This window comes from Bos mutus, chromosome 26, assembly GCF_027580195.1.
Source record: "Bos mutus isolate GX-2022 chromosome 26, NWIPB_WYAK_1.1, whole genome shotgun sequence".
Classification (NCBI taxonomy): Eukaryota; Metazoa; Chordata; class Mammalia; order Artiodactyla; family Bovidae; genus Bos; species Bos mutus.
Window position 1 is genome coordinate 44,379,917 of NC_091642.1, and position 26,993 is coordinate 44,406,909.

General features: G+C 38.5%; 1 protein-coding gene across 5 annotated transcripts in view; it reads left to right on the top strand.

Annotated features, from left to right (window-relative positions):
* Window positions 1-17,016, top strand: part of PRKG1 (protein kinase cGMP-dependent 1) — a 1,407,171-nt gene extending 1,390,155 nt beyond the window's left edge. For all 5 annotated transcript variants that reach the window (XM_005904632.2, XM_005904631.3, XM_070363677.1 and 2 more), the window contains 5 exons: window positions 215-378; window positions 9,575-9,697; window positions 9,779-9,841; window positions 11,076-11,142; window positions 12,600-17,016. In XM_005904632.2, coding sequence (XP_005904694.1) covers window positions 215-378; window positions 9,575-9,697; window positions 9,779-9,841; window positions 11,076-11,142; window positions 12,600-12,698 — 516 coding nt within the window. In that variant the 3' untranslated portion in view covers window positions 12,699-17,016. The remainder of the gene's footprint in view (window positions 1-214; window positions 379-9,574; window positions 9,698-9,778; window positions 9,842-11,075; window positions 11,143-12,599) is intronic.
* The last annotated feature ends 9,977 nt before the right edge of the window (window positions 17,017-26,993 follow it).

Sequence of the window (26,993 nt, forward strand, 5' to 3'; positions counted from 1 at the left end):
GTTAATATTTCCACTTTTCCTGTTGAAACTGAACTGATCAGGAAGGCTTTGTTTGTTTGAAATATAGAGATGAGTCCTTTTAGAAGACAGGACTACAATAGTTTGCATCCGTTTTTAGTTTATGATTATCATCAGTATACTTCAACAAAGTAACTTTTCCACTTTTAAGCTTAATCAAAAGTGGCTTGAAATATCTTGTTTCTCTCTTTGTAAGGTTGATTTTGGCTTTGCAAAGAAAATAGGATTTGGAAAGAAAACATGGACTTTTTGTGGGACTCCAGAATATGTAGCCCCAGAGATCATCCTGAACAAAGGCCATGACATTTCAGCCGACTATTGGTCACTGGGAATCCTCATGTATGAGCTTCTGACTGGCAGGTATGGACATTGATGGAGAACTGCAGATAAAGATAGACCAGCAAACAGCTACTCCCTCCTGCCTTTGTCACTCTGATCAGACTATCTTAAAGTACTTTCACAGATCTTGTTACCACACTTTTTAATTAGTTATGCAGATAACCACCGAGAAGGCAATGGCAACCCACTCCAGTACTCTTGCCTGGAAAATCCCATGGACGGAGGAGCCTGGTGGGCTGCAGTCCATGGGGTCGCTCGGAGTCGGACACGACTGAGCAACTTCACTTTCACTTTTCACTTTCATGCATTAGAGGAGGAAATGGCAACCCACTCCAGTGTTCTTGCCTGGAGAATCCCAGGCATGGAGGAGCCTGGTCAGAAGCTGCCATCTATGGGGTCACACAGAGTTGGACACAACTAAAGTGACCTAGCAGCAGCAGCAGCAGATAACCAGGGATTCTTAAAGCAAAAACTAGAATGCGTCAGATGAGTGCAACAAACTCAACATCAACTCTTGGTCTCGTGATTTATATATATATGTGAATGTGGAAGGATCTAGTGTCTTTCTGTGAGATCTGAACCTAGTCATTTAGTCAGCAAGAAAGATGATAGTCACAAAAATATGGTCTGTTTTTCATAGAAGTTAAGAGAACCTGTTAGCAATTGTGATATCTAATTGAAATGTGAATGCGGATCTGTTGTGTAATAATATTGTAGTTACCAACAACTAAGAAAGGTACTACAGATACGACCAGGTATAAAACAGATCATAAACTCAAGGAAAAGAAAAACAAATAACACCATGAAGCCTTGGGCTCATTCAGCACAATGATTAAGATGGTCATGGTCATTATGAAGTAAAGAGTTCAGAAGAAGGTTAAATTTGTCCAGGGAGGCTTTTGAAGCACATAGGACTAGCTGGATCTTACAGGAAGAATAATAAAAAGTGCAGCACATTCCAGGGAGAGGTATGGCTTAAATAGAGGGGAGTACTGCATAGACATGAAAAGGGCTGATGGTAAGAGATGATGGAAGATCAGTAAGAGTCACGTTTCAACCATAGTGAGTGCTATACCTGAGTGTGTGGACTCCATCCGGAGAGGCAGTCATTGAAGAGTCTCTGATAAAGGAGTGACGTGTGTTACAGTATTTAAGAAAACAACCTAGTGGTAATGTGTAGAGCAAACTGGAAGGGTGGGGAAGCTAGTCTGAAGATCATTCCAATAATTCAGATCTAGGAAGAAGCATGCAGTGTAATGTAACAAATTACTTATGAAAACCTAGTAGCTATAGTGAAAATGAGAAAGATGGCACTTTTGGTCTCACGGTTATGAAGATACAGTGAATCTATGAAGTACTTAGTCTAGAACATAAGAAGCACTTCATTAATGCTCACAGATACTCCTAGTACTACCATTGCCAGGAATAGTTATGTGGTGGGTTTTTTATTTCATTTGTGGACAGTGTATATCACTACTCTTGAAACAGCCTATTATACAGAGTGAAGTAAGCCAGAAAGAAAAACACCAATACAGTATACTAACGCATATATATGGAATTTAGAAAGATGGTAACGATAACCCTGTATACGAGACAGCAAAAGAGACACAGATGTACAGAACAGTCTTTTGGACTCTGTGGGAGAGGGAGAGGGTGGGATGATTTGGGAGAATGGCATTGAAATATGTATAATATCATATATGAAACGAGTCACCAGTCCAGAAAAAAATAAAAAAATAAGAAAAAAAGAAACACTTATGTTGACTTCAAATTAATAGATTTTATTGGTGTTTTATGTTAATTTTAAATGAAAGATACATAGGCAAAAGTAGCTAAATAATATACAAGAGAAATGATTCAAAGAAACATAGGAAGAGTTCAGACAAACTGATCTAGAATTTCTCTGTGGCTGTTAAGCATGATCTCTTTAAAAATATATATCTTCAAAGATATCTGAATCTTCATAGATGACAAAAGTTGTAAGCCTGCAGAGTTCAGAAACAGTACAAAGCTGAAAATCAGATTATAAGCAACATAAAATCATATATAAGCAACAGAAAATAGAATAATAGCAATCAAAACCCAACCAGGGAGAGAATAAACAGACTTAGGGAAAATAATGGAAAAGAAAAAAAAAAAGGATATATAAATTGTTACAGAAAGAAGATAGAGACATCAAAGGAAATAGGAACAACAACTATGTATATGAAGGTGTTGCTGCTCAGTCACTAGGTCATGTCCCCAACTCTTTCTGACCTCACGAACTGCCCGGCTCCTTTGTCTGCTATGTATATGAAGAGATGATAACAAATGTGATAGGAAATATACTCAATTAGGTAACAGAAAACTCATGACACAGACTTGACTCAGGGGATCCTTTTGATCGGCAGTGACCATGGGGAAACAGATTCAGAGTAATACCACCACCATGTGTCCCAGTGTGATTTGCTAGCTTCAGTGATAGAAATAATAACATAATCATATGGGTCTTTAAGCTACAAAAGCATTTCATATATGGGATGCTGCTGGTGCTGCTAAGTCACTTCAGTTGTGTCTGACTCTGTGTGACCCCATAGGCGGCAGCCCACCAGGCTCCCCCGTCCCTGGGATTCTCCAGGCAAGTACACTGGAGTGGGTTGCCATTTCCTTCTCCAATGCATGAAAGTGAAAAGTGAAAGTAAAGTCGCTCAGTCGTGTCCGACCCTCAGCGACCCCATGGACCGCAGCCTTCCAGGCTCCTCCATCCATGGGATTTTCCAGGCAGGAGTAATGGAGTGGGGTGCCATTGCCTTCTCCGCATATATGGGATGGGACCGAATTAAAGTTGGCCTCAACCTTCTCAATAGTACCTTCAATGCCAAAAGATGGAATATCAAGAACTATGTAGTTCTGAGAGACAGAGAGTATAACAACTAATTTGTACAAGATTAAGTTATTCTTAAAATATAAAGACAATAAATAATGTGGGTATCCCAGGCCTTTCTTGGAAACACTACTGTATGACCAAGTCAACTAACAGATGAATCAAAATAACTTTGGTTATTAAGCAGATGGAAACATTAAAATCTTTGGCAATCTTAAAAGTTTCAGGTGGGAGAGAGAAGGTAAGAAAAACTACAGGCATACTTATTTGTCATCATTCACAATTAGGAATCTTAAGTATTTTTTACAATTGAATTATGTCATTATAAAAGAAAACACTCCAAAGTCAGTTTTTAAAATATTTTTTATTTTTTTTTAAATTTTATTGGAGTATAGTTGATTTACAATGTTGTGTTAATTTCAGGTATAGAGCAAAGTGATTCAATTATACATCAATCTACTCTTTTTCAGATTCTTTCTAATATAGGTTATCACAGAATATTGAGTAGAGTTCCCCATGCTATACAGTAGGTCCTTGTTGGTTATCTATCTTATATATAGCAGTGTGTTTGTTCATCCCAGGCTTCTGATTTACTCCTCCCTTCTATGTTTCCTCTTTGGTAACCATAAGTTTATTTTCAGTATCTGTAAGTCAGCTTCTATTTTTTTTTAACTTATTTATTTTAATTGGAGGTTAATTACTTTACAGTATTGTATTGGTTTTGCTATACATCAACATGAATCCACCATGGGTGTACACATGTTCCCCATCCTGAAGCCCCCTCCCATCTCCCTCCCTGTACCATCCCTCTGGGTCATCCCAGTGCACCAGCCCAAAGCATCCTATATCATGCATCCAACCTGGACTGGCGATTTGTTTCTTATATGATATTATACATGTTTCAATGCCCTTCTCCCAAATCATCCCCCCGCTCCCTCTCCCACAGAGTCCAAAAGACTGTTCTATACATCTGTATCTCTTTTGCTGTCTCACATACAGGGTTATCATTACCATCTTTCTAAATTCCATATATATGTGTTAGTATACTGTATTGGTGTTTTTCTTTCTGGCTTACTTCACTGTGTATAATCGGCTCCAGGTTCATCCACCTCATTAGAACTGATTCAAATGTATTCTTTTTAATGGCTGAGTAATACTCCATTGTGTATATGTACCACAGCTTTCTTATCCATTCATCTGCTGATGGACAACTAGGTTGCTTCCATGTCCTGGCTATTATAAACAGTGCTGCGATGAACATTGGGGTACACATGTCTCTTTCAATTCTGGTTTCTTCAGTGTGTATGCCCAGTAGTGGGATTGCTGGGTCACAAGGCAGCAATCTATAGATTCAATGCAATCTCTATCAAGCTACCAATAGTATTTTTCACAGAGCTAGAACAAATAATTTCACAATTTGTATGGAAATACAAAAAACCTCGAATAGCCAAAGCAATCTTGAGAAAGAAGAATGGAATTGGAGGAATCAACCTGCCTGACTTCAGGCTCTACTACAAAGCCACAGTCATCAAGACAGTATGGTACTGGCACAAAGACAGAAATATAGGTCAATGGAACAAAATAGAAAGCCCAGAGATAAATCCACGCACATATGGACACCTTATCTTTGACAAAGGAGGCAAGGATATACAATGGAGAAAAGACAATCTCTTTAACAAGTGGTGCTGGGAAAACTGGTCAACCACTTGTAAAAGAATGAAACTAGAGCACTTTCTAAAACCATACACAAAAATAAACTCAAAATGGATTAAAGATCTAAATGTAAGACCAGAAACTATAAAACTCCTAGAGGAGAACATAGGCAGCTTCTATTTTATAAATAAGCTCATTTGTTTCTTTTTTAAAAAAATTGGATTCCATATATGAGTGATATATGATATTTGTCTTTCTCTGACTTAACTTCACTCAATATGACAGTCTCTAGGTACATCAATGTTGCTACAAATGGCATTGTTTTGTTCTTTTTTTATCACTGAGGAATATTCCATTTTATAGAATGTTTGTCCCACATCTTCTTTACCCTTCTGTTGACAAACATTTAGGTTATTTACATGTCTTAGCTATTGTAAATAATGCTGCTATGAACATTGGGGGTGCATGTATCTTTTACAGTTAGAGTTTTCTCTGGATATATATGCCCAGGAGTGTGATTGCTGGGTCATATGGCAACTCTATTTTTAGCTTTTTAAGAAACATCTATAATATTTTCCTTAGTGGCTACACCAATTAACATTCCCACAACAGTGTAGGAGGGTTGGTTCCCTTTGCTCCACACTGTCTCCAGCATTTGTTGTCTCCAGATTTTTTTGATGATGGCCATTCTGACCAGTGTGAGGTAATACCTCAATGTAGTTTAGATTTATTTGATTTTTCTAAGGTCTATTTAGGTCTTAACCCAATCAAAAGTGGGAATGTTTTCTTTGTGATATAGAGCTGCATGTTTTCCTCCAAGAGTTTTATTGTATCCGACATTACAGTCAGGTCTTTGATTAGAAGAGAGTATTCTAGTTTTACACACAGCTGTCTAGTCTCCACAGTACCACATTTTTAAGAGACTGTCTTTATTCTTGCCTTGTCTGTTGTAGATTGACCAAACGTGTGTGAGTTTTCTTAATTTAAGAGACATTTAGGAATTAATATTGTTGGTGAACAAGTACAAATTGAAATCCAGCATTTCTTTCAGTTTTATCCTCATGTTAACTTCAAGTAAAATTAAATTGAATAGTTTTTTTTTTTAATTTTGAAAAGCATGGATATATAATAATCTTGTAGGTCTCTCCTTTGAAAAGCATGGATATATAATAATCTTGTAGGTCTCTCCATCTACATAGAGAAATGTATGAAATTATATTTGTAAGTATCTATTATTATTTAAGGGCATTGGGTGATTTTTACTTTTAAGTAATTTTATATGTTTCACGTATTGCATAAATATCTTGGACAAAACATACATGACTTGCAAAAACAACAAAAGTCACCTTTAATAAGTGATTTTTGTTGTCTTTCTAACAAAAGTGAAAGTTGCTCAGTCGTGTCCAGTTCTTTGTGACCCCATGGACTATACAGTCCATGGACTTCTCTAAGCCAGAATACTGGAGTGGGTAGCCTTTCCCTTCTCCAGGGGATCTTCCCAGCCCAGGGATCGAACCTAGGTCTCCTGTATTGCAGGTGGATTCTTTACCAGCTGAGCCACAAGGGAAGCCCTGTCTTTCTAAAATAAATACAAAAGCAAAAATATAAGTTAGAAAAAACATGAAGCTGTTGATAATAAATCCAAGATGTGGTGGTGCTTCATTTTTATAGTGAAAATAAAAACTGGCAGGTTACCTTGAGAGCAAAGAGAATAGTCAACCATAACATTATATAAAGAGAAAATCCTTAAATTCTAGGAGAATACTAAATAGAACTGAATGTTAATACATTATAAAAAGTGGTTTAAACTGACAGGTAACAGTTAATGAGAAAGTAAACAGAAAATACGTATTACACAAAAATAAGCTCAGATGGATTAAAGACCTAAATGTGAGACTGGACACTATAAAACTCCTAGAGGAAAACATTAAGTCCAAAACACTCTCTGACATAAATTGAAGCAATAGCTTTTTTGATCCATCTCCCAGAATAATGGGAATAAAGCCAGAGATAAACAAATGGGACCTACTTAAACTGGAAAGCCAAGGAAACAAAATGAAAAGACAACCCACAGATTGGGAGAAGTTATTTGCAAATGATGTGCCCAACAAGGGATTTAGTCTTCAAAATTTACAAACAGCTCATGAAGTTTAACATCATCAAAACAAACAACACAATCAAAAAATGGGCAGAAGACCTAAATAGACATTTCTTAAAAGAAGACGTACAGATGGCCAAAAATCACATGAAAAGATGTTCAATATCACTATTAGAGAAATGCAAATCCAAACTACAAAGAGGTATCACCACACACCAGTCAAAATGGATATCATCAAAAAATCCACAAATTAATGCTGGAGAGGATGTAGAAAGAAAGGAATTCTCCTACACTACTGGTAGAAATGTAAATTGGTACAGTCGCTATGAAGAACAGTATGGATGTTTCTTAAAAAACTAAAAATAGAGCTACCATATGACCCTGCAGTCTCACTCCTGGACCTATATCCAGATAAAACCACGGTCAGAAAGGATACATGCACCCCACTGTTTATTGCAGCACTGCTTACAATAGCCAGGACATGGAAGCAACCTAAACGTCCATCAGCAGATGAATGGATAAAGCAGCAGCAGTGAGTATATACAATGGAATATTACTCAGCCATAAAAAGAACGAAGTAATGCCACTCGCAGCCACATGGATGGACTTAGAGACTTTCATACTGAGTGAAGTCACAGAAGGAGAAATATCATGACATCCCTTGTATGTGGAATAAAGAAAGAAAATATACAAATGAACTTATTGACAAAGCAGAAACAGACTCACAGATTTCCAGAACAAACTTATGGTTGCCAGGGGAAAAGGCCTGGGGGAAAGGGATAGTTAGGCAGTTTTCGACTAATATGAAAACACTACTACATTTAAAATGGATAACCAACAAGGTTCTACTGTATAGCACAGGGAATTCTGCTCAGTGTTATGTGGCAGTCTGGATGGGAGGAGATTTGGGGGGTAGAATGGATACATGTCAGAGAAGGCAATGGCACCCCACTCCAGTACTCTTGCCTGGAAAATCCCATGGATGGAGGAGCCTGGTAGGCTGCAGTCCATGGGGTCGCAAAGAGTCGGACACGACTGAGTGACTTCACTTTTACTTTTCACTTTCATGCATTGGAGAAGGAAATGGCAACCCACTCCAGTGTTCTTGCCTGGAGAATCCCAGGGATGGGGGAGCCTGGTGGGCTGCAGTCTATGGGGTCACACAGAGTCGGACACGACTGAAGTGACTTAGCAGCAGCAGCAGCATGGATACATGTGGCTGAATCCCAATGCTTTCCACCTGAAACTATCACAGCCTTGTCAATCTATACTCCAATATAAAATATTTTTTCAAAGTACTTGCTACAGAAAATAGGGACACAAAACTTAAGGCAGATACTATCCAACCCTTTTTAAGTAATTCATTGTTTTCAGCTTTCTCAGTAGAAGGAAATAATTTGAACTGCTATTAATAAATATGACAGACAGAAAATAATCCATAAAATGTCTTCCCCCAAGAAATATGAATAAACAGTGTATTAGAATAATTTCCAAGGAAATCAGCTATCAAGTCACATCATAATTATTTCTGAACTTGGGAAATGTGGTGGAAGGAGTCAACTTTAGTCACATCTGTATTCCCTGAGCCAGGCACAAAGCCACAGTCCAAGGATGGATAGGTAAATAAACCAAAAGATTTGGTTAAGAGGGACTGGCTACTACATCCTTTCTAACAAAGAGGAGGTCCTAGGTTAGGTTATCTCTGAAGGCTGATAACGAAGGAGAAAAGGATAGGAGGAGCACTATTCTGTAGGAGCATTAGTTCAACAAATATTTACCGACAACTTACTCTGTGCTATGCATTCCCCCAGACTCCGGGAATACCAGCATGGAACTGGAAGAGCAGATGGGTATAAAACAAATACCAGAATGAAGTAGTTGCAAAGCACAATAAGTGGCAAAAAACAGTTCTATAAGAGAGTATGATAGGTGAATCTAACTTTAAGTTCTGGTATTAGATCATTACATTATGTTGGTTCATAGTGGTTATATGATTGGCTGTATTAGGTTGATCACAGTAGGCCTTTCTGAGTAATCAACATAACACTTAAGCTAAGACTTCATAAGTGAGGCATTAACCAGGAGGCCTGGGAAGAAACTTTTCAGGCAAAATGAACAGTGTCCTGAGGTGGGAGAGTATTTGGTCCTTCAGAGGAGCAGAGAGAAGACTGGTATGCCTGGATCCCAGTGAGTGAGGGTAGAACTGGCATAAGATGAGGTCATATCAGTGATGTTCCTGTCGCCCATTCTAATGATGTTGGACTTCAAGTGTAATCAGTGAGCTTGCAAATGTGAGAAAGGGCCAAAAAATAGAAGAGGCTTTCTGAATGAATAAGGACAGCAAGAGGGGTTAGTCACCAGCACTAGAAAAGAAACGAGGGGAACAGTGGACAAACCTGACCCATTTAAGGGTTTTGCTAAACGATTTGCTTGGCAAGGTTTCTACACCATTTTGCTATTAATCAAGTTTCGTTCCGCTACCCCTATTAATATATGTCTCCAAATAAGGATTGATGTCATTTGTGGAGTTGTTATAACACTGTAACTTTTCTTGTTTAGAAACCTAAATACTATCTCTCTCTTCATATCTGTCATTCTTGCAGCCCACCTTTCTCAGGCCCAGATCCTATGAAAACCTATAACATCATATTGAGGGGGATTGACATGATAGAGTTTCCAAAGAAGATTGCCAAAAATGCTGCTAATTTAATTAAAAAACTATGCAGGTGAGCGTTTCAACCACATTGTTTTCCCCATTATCATCCTTTAAAAAACAGATTTTTTAACAATTATTATTTTATTTTTAGGGATAATCCATCAGAAAGATTAGGGAATTTGAAAAACGGAGTGAAAGACATTCAAAAGCACAAGTAAGTGTTCTTATAACTTACGGTTTGGTTTAAGAGTTCAGAGAATATTTCCCAAGGCTGATGTTTCTAAGTTAGTGGTTATATAACTGATGCAACTAGTCTAAGGAGCATCCAGTGAGACAGGCAAGCTAGTTAGCCTTGTCATTTAAGATCTTTCTAGTTCTGTCTCAAGGACTTCATTTAGACGCATCTGATCCTGTGACATTCTACACAACAGATTCACTGAATTTAGTTTTTCCCAACTCCTACTAATTAGGACTTTTCCTCTCCAGCATGAAGAAGAAATATATATTTTTAATTCTGAAATTCTATTCTCTACCAGAATATTAAAAACAAAAGTATGCTACCATATATCATGCCTCATTTCTTTAACTAAAACTAAAACATTTTTTCAACAATTTCCTAATTGGATGCTATGACAGTGGGAAAAAAAGTACAGAGTACAGTCATTTTTTAAAACAATAGCAGCATCTTAAATAGTAAACCTTACCCATGTTGATTGAATGTTCTAAAGCTAAACCAAGATTATATTGGTCTTTCCCGATTGGTTTCTGTAACATGCAGAGAAAATTCACATCCCTACCAAAGGAATGTGTTTACCAGAATATCTATGAATGTCTAAAAAGCCTGCAGGAATTTCATGTAATCATTTGCTAATGACGAAACCTTTCAAAGACAACCACAACAACAAAGACCTTTGTGATATTTGGTCCCCATTTCCACAAAAAGCCATACTCAAAGTACCTTCATTGTACCAAAAAAAGAAAGAAAGAAAAGGAGATACGGATACATAGAGACCAAGACAGTGATGTGAAAAGGTTAATTAACTGAGGCTGCCCAGTGACACAGATGGAAGGATAATTTTCCATCCTGACATTTCATTCCCTGATTCTACCTTCTTAAAATAACAACCTGTAGGGTACAGGGCCAAGCATATTATGGCACTTATTAAGTTATAATGATCATTTTGGAACAAGATCATGACTGAAATAACTAGAATAAAAAGCAATTGCTAATTGGTCCTTAAAATTTTGACAATTAGATTAAAAAAAAAAACACACATTCCACTTAATAAGCTAACATTTAAAATCTGCAATTAAATAGAAAACATTATTCTCATAATGAAAATGTTTGCTTACCTGTTTTCCATCAGTCATGGACATCATATAAGTTGTTTTGAGAAGGCTTTAGCTGAGGTAAAATGCCTTTAACCATCTACTTTTTCCTTTTTTAGATGGTTTGAGGGCTTTAATTGGGAAGGCTTAAGAAAAGGCACCTTGACACCTCCTATAATACCAAGTGTAAGTAAACTTTTCAGCTTGTAATTGTGTGATACACATAAAGGTATTTGTCAGTCATCAAAGATCTGCTATTTCAAAATTTTTATCCAATAATCAGCTTAAAATATAGGAGAAGTATCAGATTAACATAATGACATCTTCTAAAATTCAAACTTATAATGTGTTAAATATATAAGTGTTGACAGAAGAGTATAATGAATCTCTTTCCACATACTGTAAAAACTTTATACATCTTTGCACAAGAATATATGCACAACCTTATTTAGTCATATTCATAAATAAGATGCAATAAGTTCTGTAGTGTGTACTTGAGTATACTTAGATGAGTTAGGATAGTCTGTTATTCTTACCTTCTGTGTATGACTCCACCATGCTCTGTCTCCAAGAGTCCAATCCAAATGGGCCACATCACAACATTCCCCGCCCGGTGGTTTTTTGTTGGGTTTAGACAACAGTTCAGCTACCAGTTGCAACAGCTTTCAATTCCTGGCCAATATCGTTTCATTTATGCTCCACATACTTCCTCCTCCCCTGCCCCCATAGTTCTTTAAAGTATTCCTAAGCACAGTTCTTTTATTATTTGATCAGGCTCTAAAAGAAAGACATTCTCTTCTAATATATCAGGTGTTTTGTTAAACTACTAGTCCACGAAGTGGACTAAGTGTTTACACTGTGTTAACCTGAAATAGATTTCAGTTGACTGCATTTATATTTGTATTCAATACAGCATCTATCTAATAAAATGTGTTCAGTCTTAACTAATGAGGAGAGGGATATTTTGCGCTCCTGAGCTTTTCATTTATATACATCCTTTTTTCTGGGACTAATTTAAGACCACTCGTTATACAGAAACAATTGCTGTACTTATTATTTTAATTTGTATGCCTATATTTATGTTTATTCACAAAGTAAAGTACAGTTGTTAACTGCATTCATGAAGTTTTCTTTTTAAAACAAAGGCAGAATAAGAAACTTTAAGAGGAAAATAAAAGCCTAAAGTATCCTAACTTATACTCACCAGGGTCTCCTTTTATGCAACAGTAGTAGTAAATTAAATGGAGGACTATATATATATATATATAATATGTATATAAATATATAATAGAATATGAAGTTCTAAATATTATAGAATATGAGAGAAATTAAAGTCTGCTTTATCACCACTTTTATTTATGCTCTGCATATTGAACTGCCAGTAAACTTGTAAGAGTTTACAGAGATGTTTTGTAACTATTTCTTTTACTCACACAACTTATTTTTTCCTAGAGTGTAAACTCTGGAAGGGCAAAAAACTATCCCTATTTTTATTCACCACTGTAATCCTTAATACAGAGGACAAATCCTTTGTATTTGTATTTGGCATGGTAAACATGCCAAAAATAGCCACTGAATAAGGAATGAATAAAGAATGCTTTTAAAAATCTAGCTTGGAATTCCACTAATACTCTTGTTTACAGGTTGCATCACCCACAGACACAAGCAATTTTGACAGTTTCCCTGAGGACAATGACGAACCGCCACCTGATGACAACTCAGGATGGGACATAGACTTCTAATGTATTTCTCTTACCTGCTTCTGCCTTGCTGAAGACAGCTTTTTCTAAGACACAGCTGCCAGCAAACCTGAAGGAAAGAGAGAAGCTGAGTGCTTGGGGTCACCATGATGCCTTTGATCGATGCTGCTCCAGTACCTACAGTGGCATTAGGACTTATTGCTTAGATGACAGTAGTGCTCTTTACATGTTTTCTGTTTGAACCTAAATATAGCAGTTGATATGGTGGTCCTGAAGCAAAGCCTTTCACCACTAAAGAGATGTTCTCCACTGTTGCAATGATCTTGCTTTGCTCTGATTATAATTTGAAAGACTGTAAGAAACACTTCAATCTAGTAAAAGAGTCAGTACCTTGCTAGAATTATCAAGAAGATCAAAAAATAATATGCTGGGTACGACAGGTTACTATGGTACAAAAACTGGACTCTTCCTTTCTTCAGGTGAGGGTTGTCGGTTCTGCTTCTGCAAGCCAGTGTGCATACCGTACACAAGAGGACCACACATCTGTTGGTCACAGAGGTCATGTCAAACCAGTGCTAGAAGTTTCATGATTTTATTTCCCAGCAGTGCTGATGACGAGACTGAATGTTACCTTTCCTTTCTGACAGATTTTAAAAATTGGTATGATAAAAGCACAACTGCTATGGATTCTGCTGAGAAATTTCATAGCAGGTACATACGTGTTTTCACAGAGGACTGAAGAAAAATCAACATGCATGATGTATCTGTTCATTTCTTTTTGATAAATTGGCATGACAGAATGGGGGAAAAAAAGCAATTCACAAACCATTTCATATTTTTTTAAATAGTGTGCTTAAAGATGGTCCTGGAAATAAATGACTAGCAGCCAATTGGTTTTTATTTGTTACCTAACACACCCTCAAACTGAGGCTTAAAATATTCCCTTTTATAAAAATAAACCCTTACGATAGGGCGGGGTGGAGAGGGATTAAGATCCATCCAAAAAAAAACGATATAGGTGCTATGTATATCTTTCATCTGTAAATGTCAGTGTCTGAACAGACAACACAAATTCTAATCATTATATGTGTAGCCAGAGAATCAAGCATTTTCACTCAAGTTATCAAACCAAACTCCTGTCAGATTTCACTTATACAGCATAGTCTAAGGTAAAGGGAGAAAGGGGACTAAAAATGTATTTGAACTAGCTTCCTGTCTTAGGCCTGAACCAAAAAAGAAAAGAAAGCACAAAACCATTGATTCACCAGATGAGAAACCTAACTTTATGAGGTCAGGAACAAGAGAAGAACCTGGCCAGGTGTGAGATTACCTTTTTGTCCATGGCAATATGCATCTACTAATATGTGAAAGGAGGAGGAAGGAGAGAGAGAGAAAGAGGAACCTGCTATCTTAAAAGTAAATTAGAGCTAAATAGAACAGAAATATTACAAATCTGAAATACCATAATAGCTAGGAAAAGATTAGGTTTGAAAATAACAAATTGATTTCATGGAGAAAAGAATTGGCAAAGAGTCCTTTATTGGCAGGCCAGTTGACAACTATTAGCTGTCCTAAGTAGCAGAGCCAACTAGCATTATACCTCCTTAGACAAATGTGTAGTTTTACAAGCTGTCATCCTGATTTGAAACTGTGTGAATATGGCATAGTAAATAGAGGTTTGCTTTTTTGTTTTAAAAACTCAATCAAATGTATACATTTCTATAAAACATATGTCCAACTAGATCATTATATAGTATTCAAGAAGGCATATATTATGATTTTTGTTTGAATTTTTCACAACAAGACTTTACGATACATTATCAAAACAACAATCTAAGAAACATTTGGAGAACAAAAGTACTAAGGGCATATTATATGTAATTACAATAAATTTAAAATTTTGATCTTAAGATATTATTATTCTCATATTATTGGATTTTTCCCTCCCTTAATAATTTCTCAAAATTGTTCCTCAAGATACCTTCTTCTACAGGTTTTAAAAAACAATATTAAACATATCAATCTAAAATCCAGCTAGTAATGCTACTTCAGAAGTTTAATATTGCTTTTAATTTGGGCTTTTAAAAATATATAATTGCAACATTACATTCAATGTTCAGTGATTTTTTTTTAAGACAGTGGTTTAGGCATGCTAAAGGTTTGCTAGAAAATGAAATTTACCTAGTCATTTTAAATAAGAGAATCTTCTCCTGCAACTTTTAAAATATCCCAGTAGCCCCAGAAATCAACACTTACTCTGGGTTTGGAGCTATGGTTCAAGTCTAAGACAACCAATATGTTCAAGTTTTGTGGAGAAGGAAGAAGCGGCATTGAGCATAATGTAACTGTAGGTCATCTCTCCCACTTGTTATTGCATCTTTGCTCATTTCACTTGTGGCGCTGCGTTAGGCTGTCCAAAGCAATCACCAAAAATACAAGTGAACTACATCTTACAAGAGTTACTAAGAGAAAACATTCATCTAATGTTCAACAGTGAATTTTAAGGATTTAAATCCTGTCTTAATGATGACACTAGGGCTAAAATTCATGGCTGGCTTCATAAAGCACATCTCACTTGATTTCTGAATTTTTCATGCCCCATCTCATTTCTTACAAGAACATCCAGATAAGTTAGAATAGTGGCAACTTGTTTGATCTGTTAACTGACTTTCTTGTTAATATTTCAAGTACGGAATATAAGGGCTTTCTGTGTGTCCTGGCTCACAGGAAAACTGAAAACTGCCAAGGAAAGGAACAGCATTATACTTGAGATAGATTGACTACATTAGGGAAGATGATTTTTGGAAATTTGCTATGAATGATTATTTTTATGTTTCTACCTTCTTTAATATAGGAATCAGATCCACATGCCATTTAAAACAAATTTATTTTTATTATATTCTTTACAAATCATAATTTTTACCTAAAATTATGGAATATGCATGTGAAGCACACATGTATACTATATAAATTCAACTACTGAATTTTTCCTGTTTCATTTCTAAAAGACTGAACTGATGGTGAACTTAAAGAAGTCAGCTACCATGAAAATAAGGCTATTAGAACTGATTTCATACAGTAGAGGTGATTTGTGCATTCTCCATAACAATGTTTTCTTTCACAATAGGACCACAGACAAATATTTATGTAAATAGATATTTTTGTGTGATATTTTGTGGTACATATAACTTTTTTTTAGTGTTTCACAGCATTATTATTTCATTTAATTTGTATGGAATAAAGTTTTTAGGTCCAAGTAGACTTGAATTAATGTCCTGATTGTCAGTATTATTGAAAATTCTGTCAACTGTACTGTTATTCATCCGTCCCATAGTTTAGAACATGACCTGGCTATCTGGCATTGTTGCAAGTGCCTTAAATTCATGGCATCCTATTAAAAAAACAAATTTGGTGTTATGCTGCATGACAAAGACAAACACACCTCAAAACGTTGTCCTTTCTTAGCTTGCTGCGTTTTACAGTTCTTTCTGCTGACAATTTATAAGCCTTTATTATATAATATTGATGAATTACAGAAATGATGAAGTTGTTCTCTTATTTCTGTTCAATGTACCAGAGCTGTGTATCTGTTAATGAGATACAGCGTCATTTCTGTGAAATGTATAAATGTATGTGCAGGTCAAATTAATATATGACATACTATCAGTCTGTATACAGGTATTCCTGTTTTGCTAAGTTGTGCAGATTCAGTTTAAAAAAAAAAATTAGTGCAGTCAAGTTATGAAATCTCCTTGTTTAGACTCTGTGAAAAACCATCCAACTCAAAAGAAAAATTGGAAAATGACTGCTGACCGAGCCTCATCATGAAACCAATAATGAACAAATTGCACCACTCAACAAAACAGGATGCTTCCTCTGAGTTCTTGTATATGCAAATCACTTACAAGGCAAGTTTTCAACAGACCTAGAAAGCTAAACGCTGACCGTGTGTTGTTAGCCCTCCTCTTTATCTGCCCTTGCATCAACAGACAGAGCTCTGGGACATGACAGTGACTCAGAGGTTTGGACTTCCGAGTAAAGGGACATTTCTTGAAGCATCATCTATCAAATTTATTTCAGTGTATGATGTTTTTACAACTGGTCGGTTCTTTTGTATTCTTACAGCTATGGTTATTTGATTGTCCTCTTACAATTTGTTCTACATGAAAGAGTCCTTTGTTAGTCAGAATGCAACAACTGTCATCCGGTGGTCACTGACCACTTGCACTCTTTTGATGTAGATTAAAAACTTTTTCATAAACTTAACCTGCTTTGATTTGCTCTGTATTTTTCCTGCAGCTGTAATTGCCGAGTGCCTGTTGTATACTTTATAGAGTTGAAATAAAAAAATAATTACTTTTGAACTTAGTTGATGTTTAATTTCAGACAAGATTCCAAGGGCGGAATTGGTGTATTAAAACTGAAATACCATGTAGTGCTTTTGTTTCCCTATAACATTGTAGAAAATACTTATAAATCAAATGTCCCTCAAAAAGTGATATATTATTTATTGTTTAGTTGCTAAGTTGTGTCCAACTCTTTGGCGACTCCATGGACTGTAGCCTGCCAGGCTCCGCTATCCATGGGATTTTCCAGGCAAGAACACTGGAGTGAGTTGCCATTTCCTTCTCCAGGGGATCTTCCCAACCCAGGGATTGAACCCACATCTCCTGCATTGCAGGCAGATTCTGTACCACTGAGACACCAGGGAAGCCTGATCTAGTACAAAAGTAATCCAACAGATCTGCTTAAAGAATTCAACAAGGTTAACATTAGGCCATCCAGTGTCACACTTAGCAGTTTTCTGTACACAACTACCACACCACCATCATCACCACTACTTACCTACACTCCTTTTGGGGCTACCCCCACTCAAATTCTTGAACGAGACTAAGTTGCTTCAGGAGTGTCCAGCTCTTTGTGACCCTATGGACTGTAGCCTTCCAGGCTCTTCTGTCCATGGAATTCTCCAGGCAAGAATACTGGAGTGGGTTGGCATGCCCTTATCCAGGGGTCTTCCCAACCCAGGGATCGAACCTGCTACTCTTATGTCTCCTGCATTGCCAGGCGAGTTCTTTACCACTAGCACCGCCTGGGAAGCTTGAACTAGGCACACAATCAAAGAAGCAATATATAAGAATAGAAGACATGCTAGAGGGAATTATTTAATATGAAAAGTCACCTCATGAATCTTTGTCTAAGGTTTGTTCACCTGATCCCTCTGTTAAAGTTTACATGCATACAGATTTAAAGAAAAATATGATCAAAAAGTCAACTTCTCAAAGCTCTGTTGAACCTTCTTGCTACATTACTTGAATGATACACAAATTAAAACTGGTTGGAACATAAAGTTTCACAAACTGCCTTTGGCTTGTTGACATCATATTATCAGATGGTGAATTGAAACCCCTTTGTAATGAAAACTAGAAATTTAGCTTTCTTAGGCTCTCCCCAGGAAAAAAAAAAAGTGTGTCACTATTCATTCAATAATTTCATTTTATTCTAAAAATAGAACTGAACTATAAGTTTTTAGTATTCATCATTTTTAAGTTCTATTATTTTCATATACTTTTCTAGGAATGATCTTCTTTGACCCCAGAAAATTATTTTCTTTGTACTAATCACACAGTTTTTGCAGAGGCACACAGATCAATCCTCATGATTATTCATGGAATTAGAAGAAGAGGATGTTGCATCCATGCCACTGTCACATCCTGTATGTTAATTGCAATTGAAACAAACAACTGAACACTTATTTGATACAATAAGAATCAATACGAAATTTGAGATGAGTGAATTATTAGTGTGATCATCCAAGATGATCATGTTATGTTTGCAGACCTACCCTAACATGCACAATTATAACCCTGAATGTGTTACGTACATAATATATAGTCACAATGCTTATATTCTTTTCCAAGAGTTCTATTCACAGTTTTCTTCTGTATTCCATATTTCTCCTAATTCAAAAGGACTCTAAATTGATAAAATAGTAGTGTTTACCTCTGGCAATTTTTTCTCACCCAAGATGAGTGTATGAAGCAAAAGACAAATCCATCATATGCCAATATGCAAAGACAAACAGGTTAAGTCTCAGACTCATGGAAAAAAAAAAAAAAAGGAAAAAAAGGAAAAGACCAAGGTACCCCTATAAGCCACAAAGTCTGGTCACAGAGTTCATAAAAATTAATACACAGGCTGATGATATATATTCCAGGACAATGTTTCCCAAACATCAATGTCATAAAAATATCTGTAGGAAATATGGCAAAAAAACATAAATTGCCTGTGACGGGCGCGCTAAGGCGCAGGAGGCTGCCACGGGCGCGCTAAAGCGCGGCGAAGAGGAGCTACCCCACGTCCGAGGTCAGGGGCAGAAGCCCGGAGGACCGCATGTCCTTAGGGCGGCGGCCAAGAGGAGCTACCCCACGTCTGAGGTCCGGGGCGCGGGGGGGGAGGTGGAGGCCGAGAGGAGATATCCAGCGTCCGAGGTCAGGGGCGGCGACCAGAGGAGTTACCCCGCGTTTGAGGTCAGGGGTGGCAGCCAGGAGGAGATACCCCACGCCCTTAAGCCCGAGGCCAGGGACGGCGGGTGGGAGGAGCTACCCAGGCCCGGATGCCTGAGGCCAGGGGTGGCGGCCAGGAGGAGCTACCCCACGCCGTGGCTGCGCAGGCACAGGAGGGCCTAGAGGAGCTATCCCACGTTGAAGGACAGGAAGGGCCGCGGTGAGGAGATAACCCTCGTCTAAGGTAAGGAGCATTGGCTGCGCTTTGCTGGAGCAGCCGTGAAGAGATACCCCACGCCCAAGGTAAGAGAAACCCAAGTAAGATGGTAGGTGTTGCAAGAGGGCATCAGAGGGCAGACACACTGAAACCATACTTACAGAAAACTAGTCAATCTAATCACACTAGGACCACAGCCTTGTCTAACTCAATGAAACTAAGCCATGCCCATGGGGCAACCCAAGATAGGCGGGTCATGGTGGAGAGATCTGACAGAATGTGGTCCACTGGAGAAGGGAATGGCAAACCACTTCAGTATTCTGGCCTTGAGAACCCCATGAACAGTATGAAAAGGCAAAATGATAGGAGACTGAAAGAGGAACTCCCCAGGTCAGTAGGTGCCCAATATGCTGCTGGAGATCAGTGGAGAAATAACTCCAGAAAGAATGAAGGGATGGAGCCAAAGCAAAAACAGTACCCAGCTGTGGATGAGACTGGTGATAGAAGCAAGGTCCGATGCTGTAAAGAGCAATATTGCATAGGAACCTGGAATGTCAGGTCCATGAATCAAGGCAAATTGGAAGTGGTCAAACAAGAGATGGCAACAGTGAATGTTGACATTCTATGAATCAGTGAACTAAAATGGACTGGAATGGGTGAATTTAACTCAGATGACCATTATGTCTACTACTCTGGGCAGGAGTCCCTCAGAAGAAATGGAGTAGCCATCATGGTCAACAAAAGAGTCCAAAATGCAGTACTTGGATGCAATCTCAAAAACTACAGAATGATCTCTTTCATTTCCAAGGCAAACCATTCAATATCACAGTAATCCAAGTCTATGCCCCAACCAGTAACGCTGAAGAAGCTGAAGTTGAATGGTTCTATGAAGACCTACAAGACGTTTTAGAACTAACACCCAAAAAAGATGTCCTTTTCATTATAGGGGACTGGAATGCAAAAGTAGGAAGTCAAGAAACACCTGGAGTAACAGGCAAATTTGGCCTTGGAATACAGAATGAAGCAGGGCAAAGGCTAATACAGTTTTGCCAAGAGAACGTACTGGTCATAGCAAACACCCTCTTCCCACAACACAAGAGAAGACTCTATACATGGACATCACCAGATGGTCAACACCGAAATCACATTGATTATATTCTTTGCAGCCAAAGATGGAGAAGCTCTATACAGTCAGCGAAAACAAGACCAGGAGCTGACTGTGGCTCAGACCATGAACTCCTTATTGCCAAATTCAGACTTAAATTGAAGAAAGTAGGGAAAACCACTAGACCATTCAGGTATGACCTAAATCAAATCCCTTATGATTATACAGTGGAAGTGAGAAATAGATGTAAGGGCCTAGATCTGAGACATAGAGTGCCTGATGAGCTATGGAATGAGGTTCGTGACATTGTACAGGAGACAGGGATCAAGACCATCCCCATGGAAAAGAAATGCAAAAAAGCAAAATGGCTGTCTGGGGAGGCCTTACAAATAGCTGTGAAAAGAAGAGAAACGAAAAGCAAAGGAGAAAAGGAAAGATAAAAGCATCCGAATGCAGAGTTCCAAAGAATAGCAAGAAGAGATAAGAAAGTCTTCTTCAGTGATCAGTGCAAAGAAATAGAGGAAAACAACAGAATGGGAAAGACTAGAGATCTCTTCAAGAAAATTAGAGATACCAAAGGAACATTTCATGCAAAGATGGGCTTGATAAAGGACAGAAATGGTATGGACCTAACAGAAGCAAAAGATATTAAGCAGAGATGGTAAGAATACACAGAAGAACTGTACAAAAAAGATCGTCATGACCCAGATAATCACGATGATGTGATCACTGACCTAGAGCCAGACATCCTAGAATGTGAAGTCAAGTGGGCCTTAGAAAGCATCACTACGAACAAAGCTAGTGGAGGTGATGGAATTCCAGTTGAGCTATTCCAAATCCTGAAAGGTGATGCTGTGAAAGTGCTGCACTCAATATGCCAGCAAATTTGGAAAACTCAGCAGTGGCCACAGGACTGGAAAAGGTCAGTTTTCATTCCAGTCCCAAAGAAACGCAATGCCAAAGAATGCTCAAACTACCGCACAATTGCACTCATCTCACACGCTAGTAAAGTAATGCTCAAAATTCTCCAAGCCAGGCTTCAGCAATATGTGAACCGTGAACTTCCAAATGTTCAACCTGGTTTTAGAAAAGGCAGAGGAACCAGAGATCAAATTGCCAACATCTGCTGGATCATGGAAAAAGCAAGAGAGTTCCAGAGAAACATCTATTTCTGCTTTATTGATTATGCCAAAGCCTTTGACTGTGTGGATCACAATAAACTGTGGAAAATTCTTCAAGAGATAGGAATACCAGACCACCTGATCTGCCTCTTGAGAAATTTGTCTGCAGGTCAGGAAGCAACAGTTAGAACTGGACGTGGAACAACAGACTGGTTCCAAATAGGAAAAGGAGTTCGTCAAGGCTGTATATTTTCACCCTGTTTATTTAACTTATATGCAGAGTACATCATGAGAAACGCTGGACTGGAAGAAACACAAGCTGGAATCAAGATTTCCGGGAGAAATATCAATAACCTCAGATATGCAGATGACACCACCCTTATGGCAGAAAGTGAAGAGGAACTAAACAGCCTCTTGATGAAGGTGAAAGTGGAGAGTGAAAAAGTTGGCTTAAAGCTCAACATTCAGAAAATGAAGATCATGGCATCCGGTCCCATCACTTCATGGGAAATAGATGGGGAAACAGTGGAAACAGTGTCAGACTTTATTTTTCTGGGCTCCAAAATCACTGCAGATGGTGACTGCAGCCATGAAATTAAAATTACTCCTTGGAAGGAAAGTTATGACCAACCTAGATAGCATATTCAAAAGCAGAGACATTACTTTGCCAACAAAGGTTCGTCTAGTCAAGGCTATGGTTTTTCCTGTGGTCATGTATGGATGTGAGAGTTGGACTGTGAAGAAGGCTGAGCGCCGAAGAATTGATGCTTTTGAACTGTGGTGTTGGAGAAGACTCTTGAGAGTCCCTTGGACCTCAAGGAGATACAACCAGTCCATTCTGGAGGAGATCAGCCCTGGGATTTCTTTGGGAGGAATGATGCTAAAGCTGAAACTCCAGTACTTTGGCCACCTCATGAGGAGAGTTGACTCATTGGAAAAGACTCTGATTCTGGGAGGGATTGGGGGCAAGAGGAGAAGGGGACGACAGAGGATGAGACGGCTGGATGGCATCACTGACTGGATGGACGTGAGTCTGAGTGAACTCCGGGAGTTGGTGATGGACAGGGAGGCCTAACATGCTGCAATTCATGAGGTTGCCAAGAGTCAGACATGACTGAGCGACTGATCTGATCTGATCTGCCAGCATTATCCAGTTATTTTGAGGTGCAGTCCAGTAATATTAATTTATAACAATCTCCTACCTTAGTTTATTCAGATGAAAACATTTATAGGCATTTATAGAAGAAATGTAGGAAAATATGGCCATGGGAATGATCAAGGAGGAAAGGAAAAATTAACAAAGAGTCATTGAAGTTTAAAGCCTACTAAATACCCTCAAAAATGTTTAATAATATTTATATTCTACCTATATAGATGTCCTTTGCATTTTCCATATTCAAATAGTATATTACTAATAAATTATTTTTGTAATGGAATAATACACATCTTTTGCGTGCGTGTGTTGTTAAGCACTTCTATTGGAATACAACTGATTTACAATTTTGAGTTAGTTTCTGCTGTACAACGTCAATCAGCCCTGTGTGTGTGTTTGTGTGTGTGTGTGTATCCCCTTCCTCTTTAGTCTCCCTCCTGCCCCCTCATTCCATCCCTCTAGGTCATCACAGAGCACTGAGCTGAGCTCCCTGTGCTATAAAGCAGCTTCCTGCTAGCTACCTATTTTACACATGGCAGTGTATATATTGGAGAAGGCAATGGCAACCCACTCCAGTGTTCTTGCCTGGAGAATCCAGGGACAGGGGAGTCTGGTGGGCTGCCGTCTATGGGGTCGCACAGAGTCGGCCACGACTGAAGCGACTTAGCAGCAGTAGCAGCAGCAGTGTATGTATGTTAATGCTACTCTCTCAGTTCACCCCCCACTCCTTCCCACTCTGTGTTCACAAGTCCATTCTCTATGTTTGCACCTCCATTCTTGCCCTCCAAATGGGTTCATCAGTACCATTGTTTTAGAGTCCACGTGTGTGTGTGTGTGTGTGTGTGTGTGTTAATATACGATATTTTTTTTCTGACTTAATTCACTCTGTATTACAGACTCTAAGTTCATCCACATCACTACAGCTGACTCAATTTCAGTCCTTTTATGGCTAGCAACTCCATTTTGCATATGCACCACATCTTCTTTATTCATTCATCTGCTGATGGACATCCAGGTAGCACCCATGTCCTGGCTATTGTAAATAATGCTTCCGTGAACATTGGGGTACATATATCTTTTTGAATTATGGTTTTCTCAGGGTGTATGCGGAGAAGGCGATGGCACCCCACTCCAGTACTCTTGCCTGGAAAATCCCATGGATGGAGGAGCCTGGCAGGTTACAGTCCACGGGATCGCTAAGAGTCGGACACAACTGAGCAGCTTCACTTTCACTTTTCACTTTCATGCATTGGAGAAGGAAATGGCAACCCACTCCAGTGTTCTTGCCTGGAGAATCTCAGGGACGGGGGAGCCTGGTGGGCTACTGTCTATGGGGTCGCACAGAGTCGGACACGACTGAAGCGACTTAGCAGCAGTAGCAGCAGGGTGTATGCCCAGTAGTGGGATTGCTGGGTCATATGGGAATTCTATATCTAGTTTTTAAAGGAAACTTGCTTATTGTTAGAGAAATGTAAATCAAAACTACAAAGTACCACTTCACACTGGCCAGAAAGGCCATTATCAAAAAATCTACAAACAAATGCTAGAAAGGGTGTAGAGAAAAGGAAACCTTGCTCTGTTTGTGGGAATGTAAACTGGTAAAGTCACTGTGGAGATCAGTACATCCATATCTTGATTTAAAAAACCGAAAGATGAATTTACACCACTTCTGGTATTTGGTATACCAGGGTAGGATGAAAAGTGAAAGTGTCAGTGGCTCAGTCATGTCCAACTCTTTGCGACCCCATGGACTGCAGTATGCCAGGCTTCCCTGTCCGTGGAATTCTCCAGGCAAGAATACTGCAGTGGGTAGCCATTTCCTTCTCTAAGGAAATCTTCCTAACCCAGGCATCAGACCCAGGTCTCCTGCATTGCAGGGGAATTCTGAGCCACTAGGAAAATCCCCCAGGACAGGATACTAGGAGTTTAATTTGCATGATGGATCTTAGTCCTCTAGGGAGAAATAATAATAGAGACGTCAGCAGGATTTTGACTTCAGTTCGCCAATCTCCTGTATCCTCCCTGAGGAATTCCTTGCCTCAGGGAAGGCAGGGTTAGCCCTTTGGCTTGCTTTGGGCATTTAAAAGGGGAGCCTGTCACTCTAAGCTCCCTGGGTAGCTCAGAGGGTAAAGAATCTGCTTGCAATGCAGGAGACTGGGGTTCCATCCCTGAGTTAGGAAGATCCTCTGGAGAAGGAAATGGCAACCCACTCCAGTATTCTTACCTGGGAAAACTCATGCAAGATGGATCATAATCCCAATCGCCAGACAGAGGAGCCTGGGATCACAAAGAGTCAAATGCGACTAAGCAGCTAACACACACATTACTCTAAGCAGGAATGTTAAAAGCCAATTCTTGCTTCAGTACATCCTCCCTTCCCTCTATCGCTGCAATGGGCAATTCTCCATCTATGGCTGATGTATCAGCTTTAGAAGCAGAGTGAGGACTGCAATCAAGAAAAGCAGAGCTCCTACCAATCCACAAAGGTTTTATGGTGGAATATATTGTTGTTTGGAAACACTAAGATTTGATTTAACCTATTTTATGATCATAACCTTGCCCATTCTTGTTGATACAGCTAGCAAGCACAGAATAAAGTCAAGGGCTGATTAGACTCAGTGTGGGAATTCAGCAATGTGAATAACCCACTCTCAGGTAGAAGATACCAGAATATGTCATTAAACCCTGAATGAGGGGGCAGTAAAGACTTGATAGAATTCACTCAAATTTCTAGTCCTTTGTTATAATGAAGATAGTTGTGCCAAACATACATCTTAACAGGGTAATGATGGAAATATGCTTAGAACCCAGACCACCTAAAGTTGGTGCAGCAAGTTACTTGGGCCACTTGGGGGCAAGAAGCATGAGGGCTAGTGGCCAGAGAAGCCAAGAGTCCTAGCAGAAATCATATAAGTCACAGGCCTGGGAAATTTACAGTTCCTAGGGAGAGTGTGATTCCTCAAGATTTTTTTCAGAAGAGATGAAAGCCTGAAGATTTTAGTAATAAATGCTTGGAAAAGGAAGAAAACACTACCTGAACTATAATTATGATGTCATATATATATATAACTCCTTGCTAGGTTATAAGTGCCGCAAATTGCTTCTTAAAATGGTGTGAATTACTGGGGACTTGATTTTCTTATCCAAATGAGGATTACTAAAGTTCCTTTAGTAATAAAATTCTGAAAATTTAAGTTTCTTTTACTTTTTTGAACATACTTTTCCTTATTTTTCAAAAGCAGAGTTTGGCATACTACAGCCCACGGGCCAAATCCACTTCAACCCCCAGTCTATTTTTGTAAATAAAGTTTTATTGGAACAAAGTCAATACATATTGTCTAAAGCTGCTTTCACACCACAACAGCATGTGGGCTGAATAGTGAGAAAGAAGCAATATGGCAATGAAAGTCTAAAATATTCACTGTCTAGACTTTTCTAGAAAAGTCTACCAAACCCTATTCAAAAGAAAGAGCTTACAATAGACCTGTGATTTTCAAACTGAGTTTTCCATAGAACCTCAGGATATGGAAGTAATATCTTAGAGTTCACCAGAATGGAATAGGTAGAGAAAAACAGTCGACTCTTGAACAGCACAGGGGTTATGAGCACAACCTCTGTGCCGTGGACCAGCTTGCAACCTACAGTCAGCCCTCTGTATCTACAGTTCTACATACAACTGACTATGGATTGTGTAACACTATAGTATGTATTTAGTGGAAAACTTCATATAAGTAGATGGACACATGAAGTCTCCATTGAACGTGTGTTAAAGGAAGGGGATGTGCAATGAGTATGCTTCCCAAGCTCCAGAATTTCTTTATTGTTTTCAATATATTTTTAATTGGAATATAATTATTTCACAAAATTGTGTTAGTTTCTGCAGCACAACCACGTGAATGAGCTGTAAGTATGCATATATCCCTTCCCTCTTGAGACTCCTTCCTATCCACCTCCCCACTCCAGATTTCTGAGTTGATCAGAGGAATTCTGATATCTGTTTTACATATTGGGGATGTATGTGGCATTTCATTTTGAAGAAACTATTCTATTGTTTATTTTTAATGTCTCAAAAACCACTGAATTAGATTAAATTTGGGGTTCTTTTCATGTTCAAGTTTCCAGGTATGTGGTAGCTCATTTCTTAGGAGAAAAATTAATTTCAAAGATCCATAGGGATCAAAGTTAAGATAATAGTTTTATCTGGAGAAGTATAGACTGAAAGGGAGCAAGAGGGG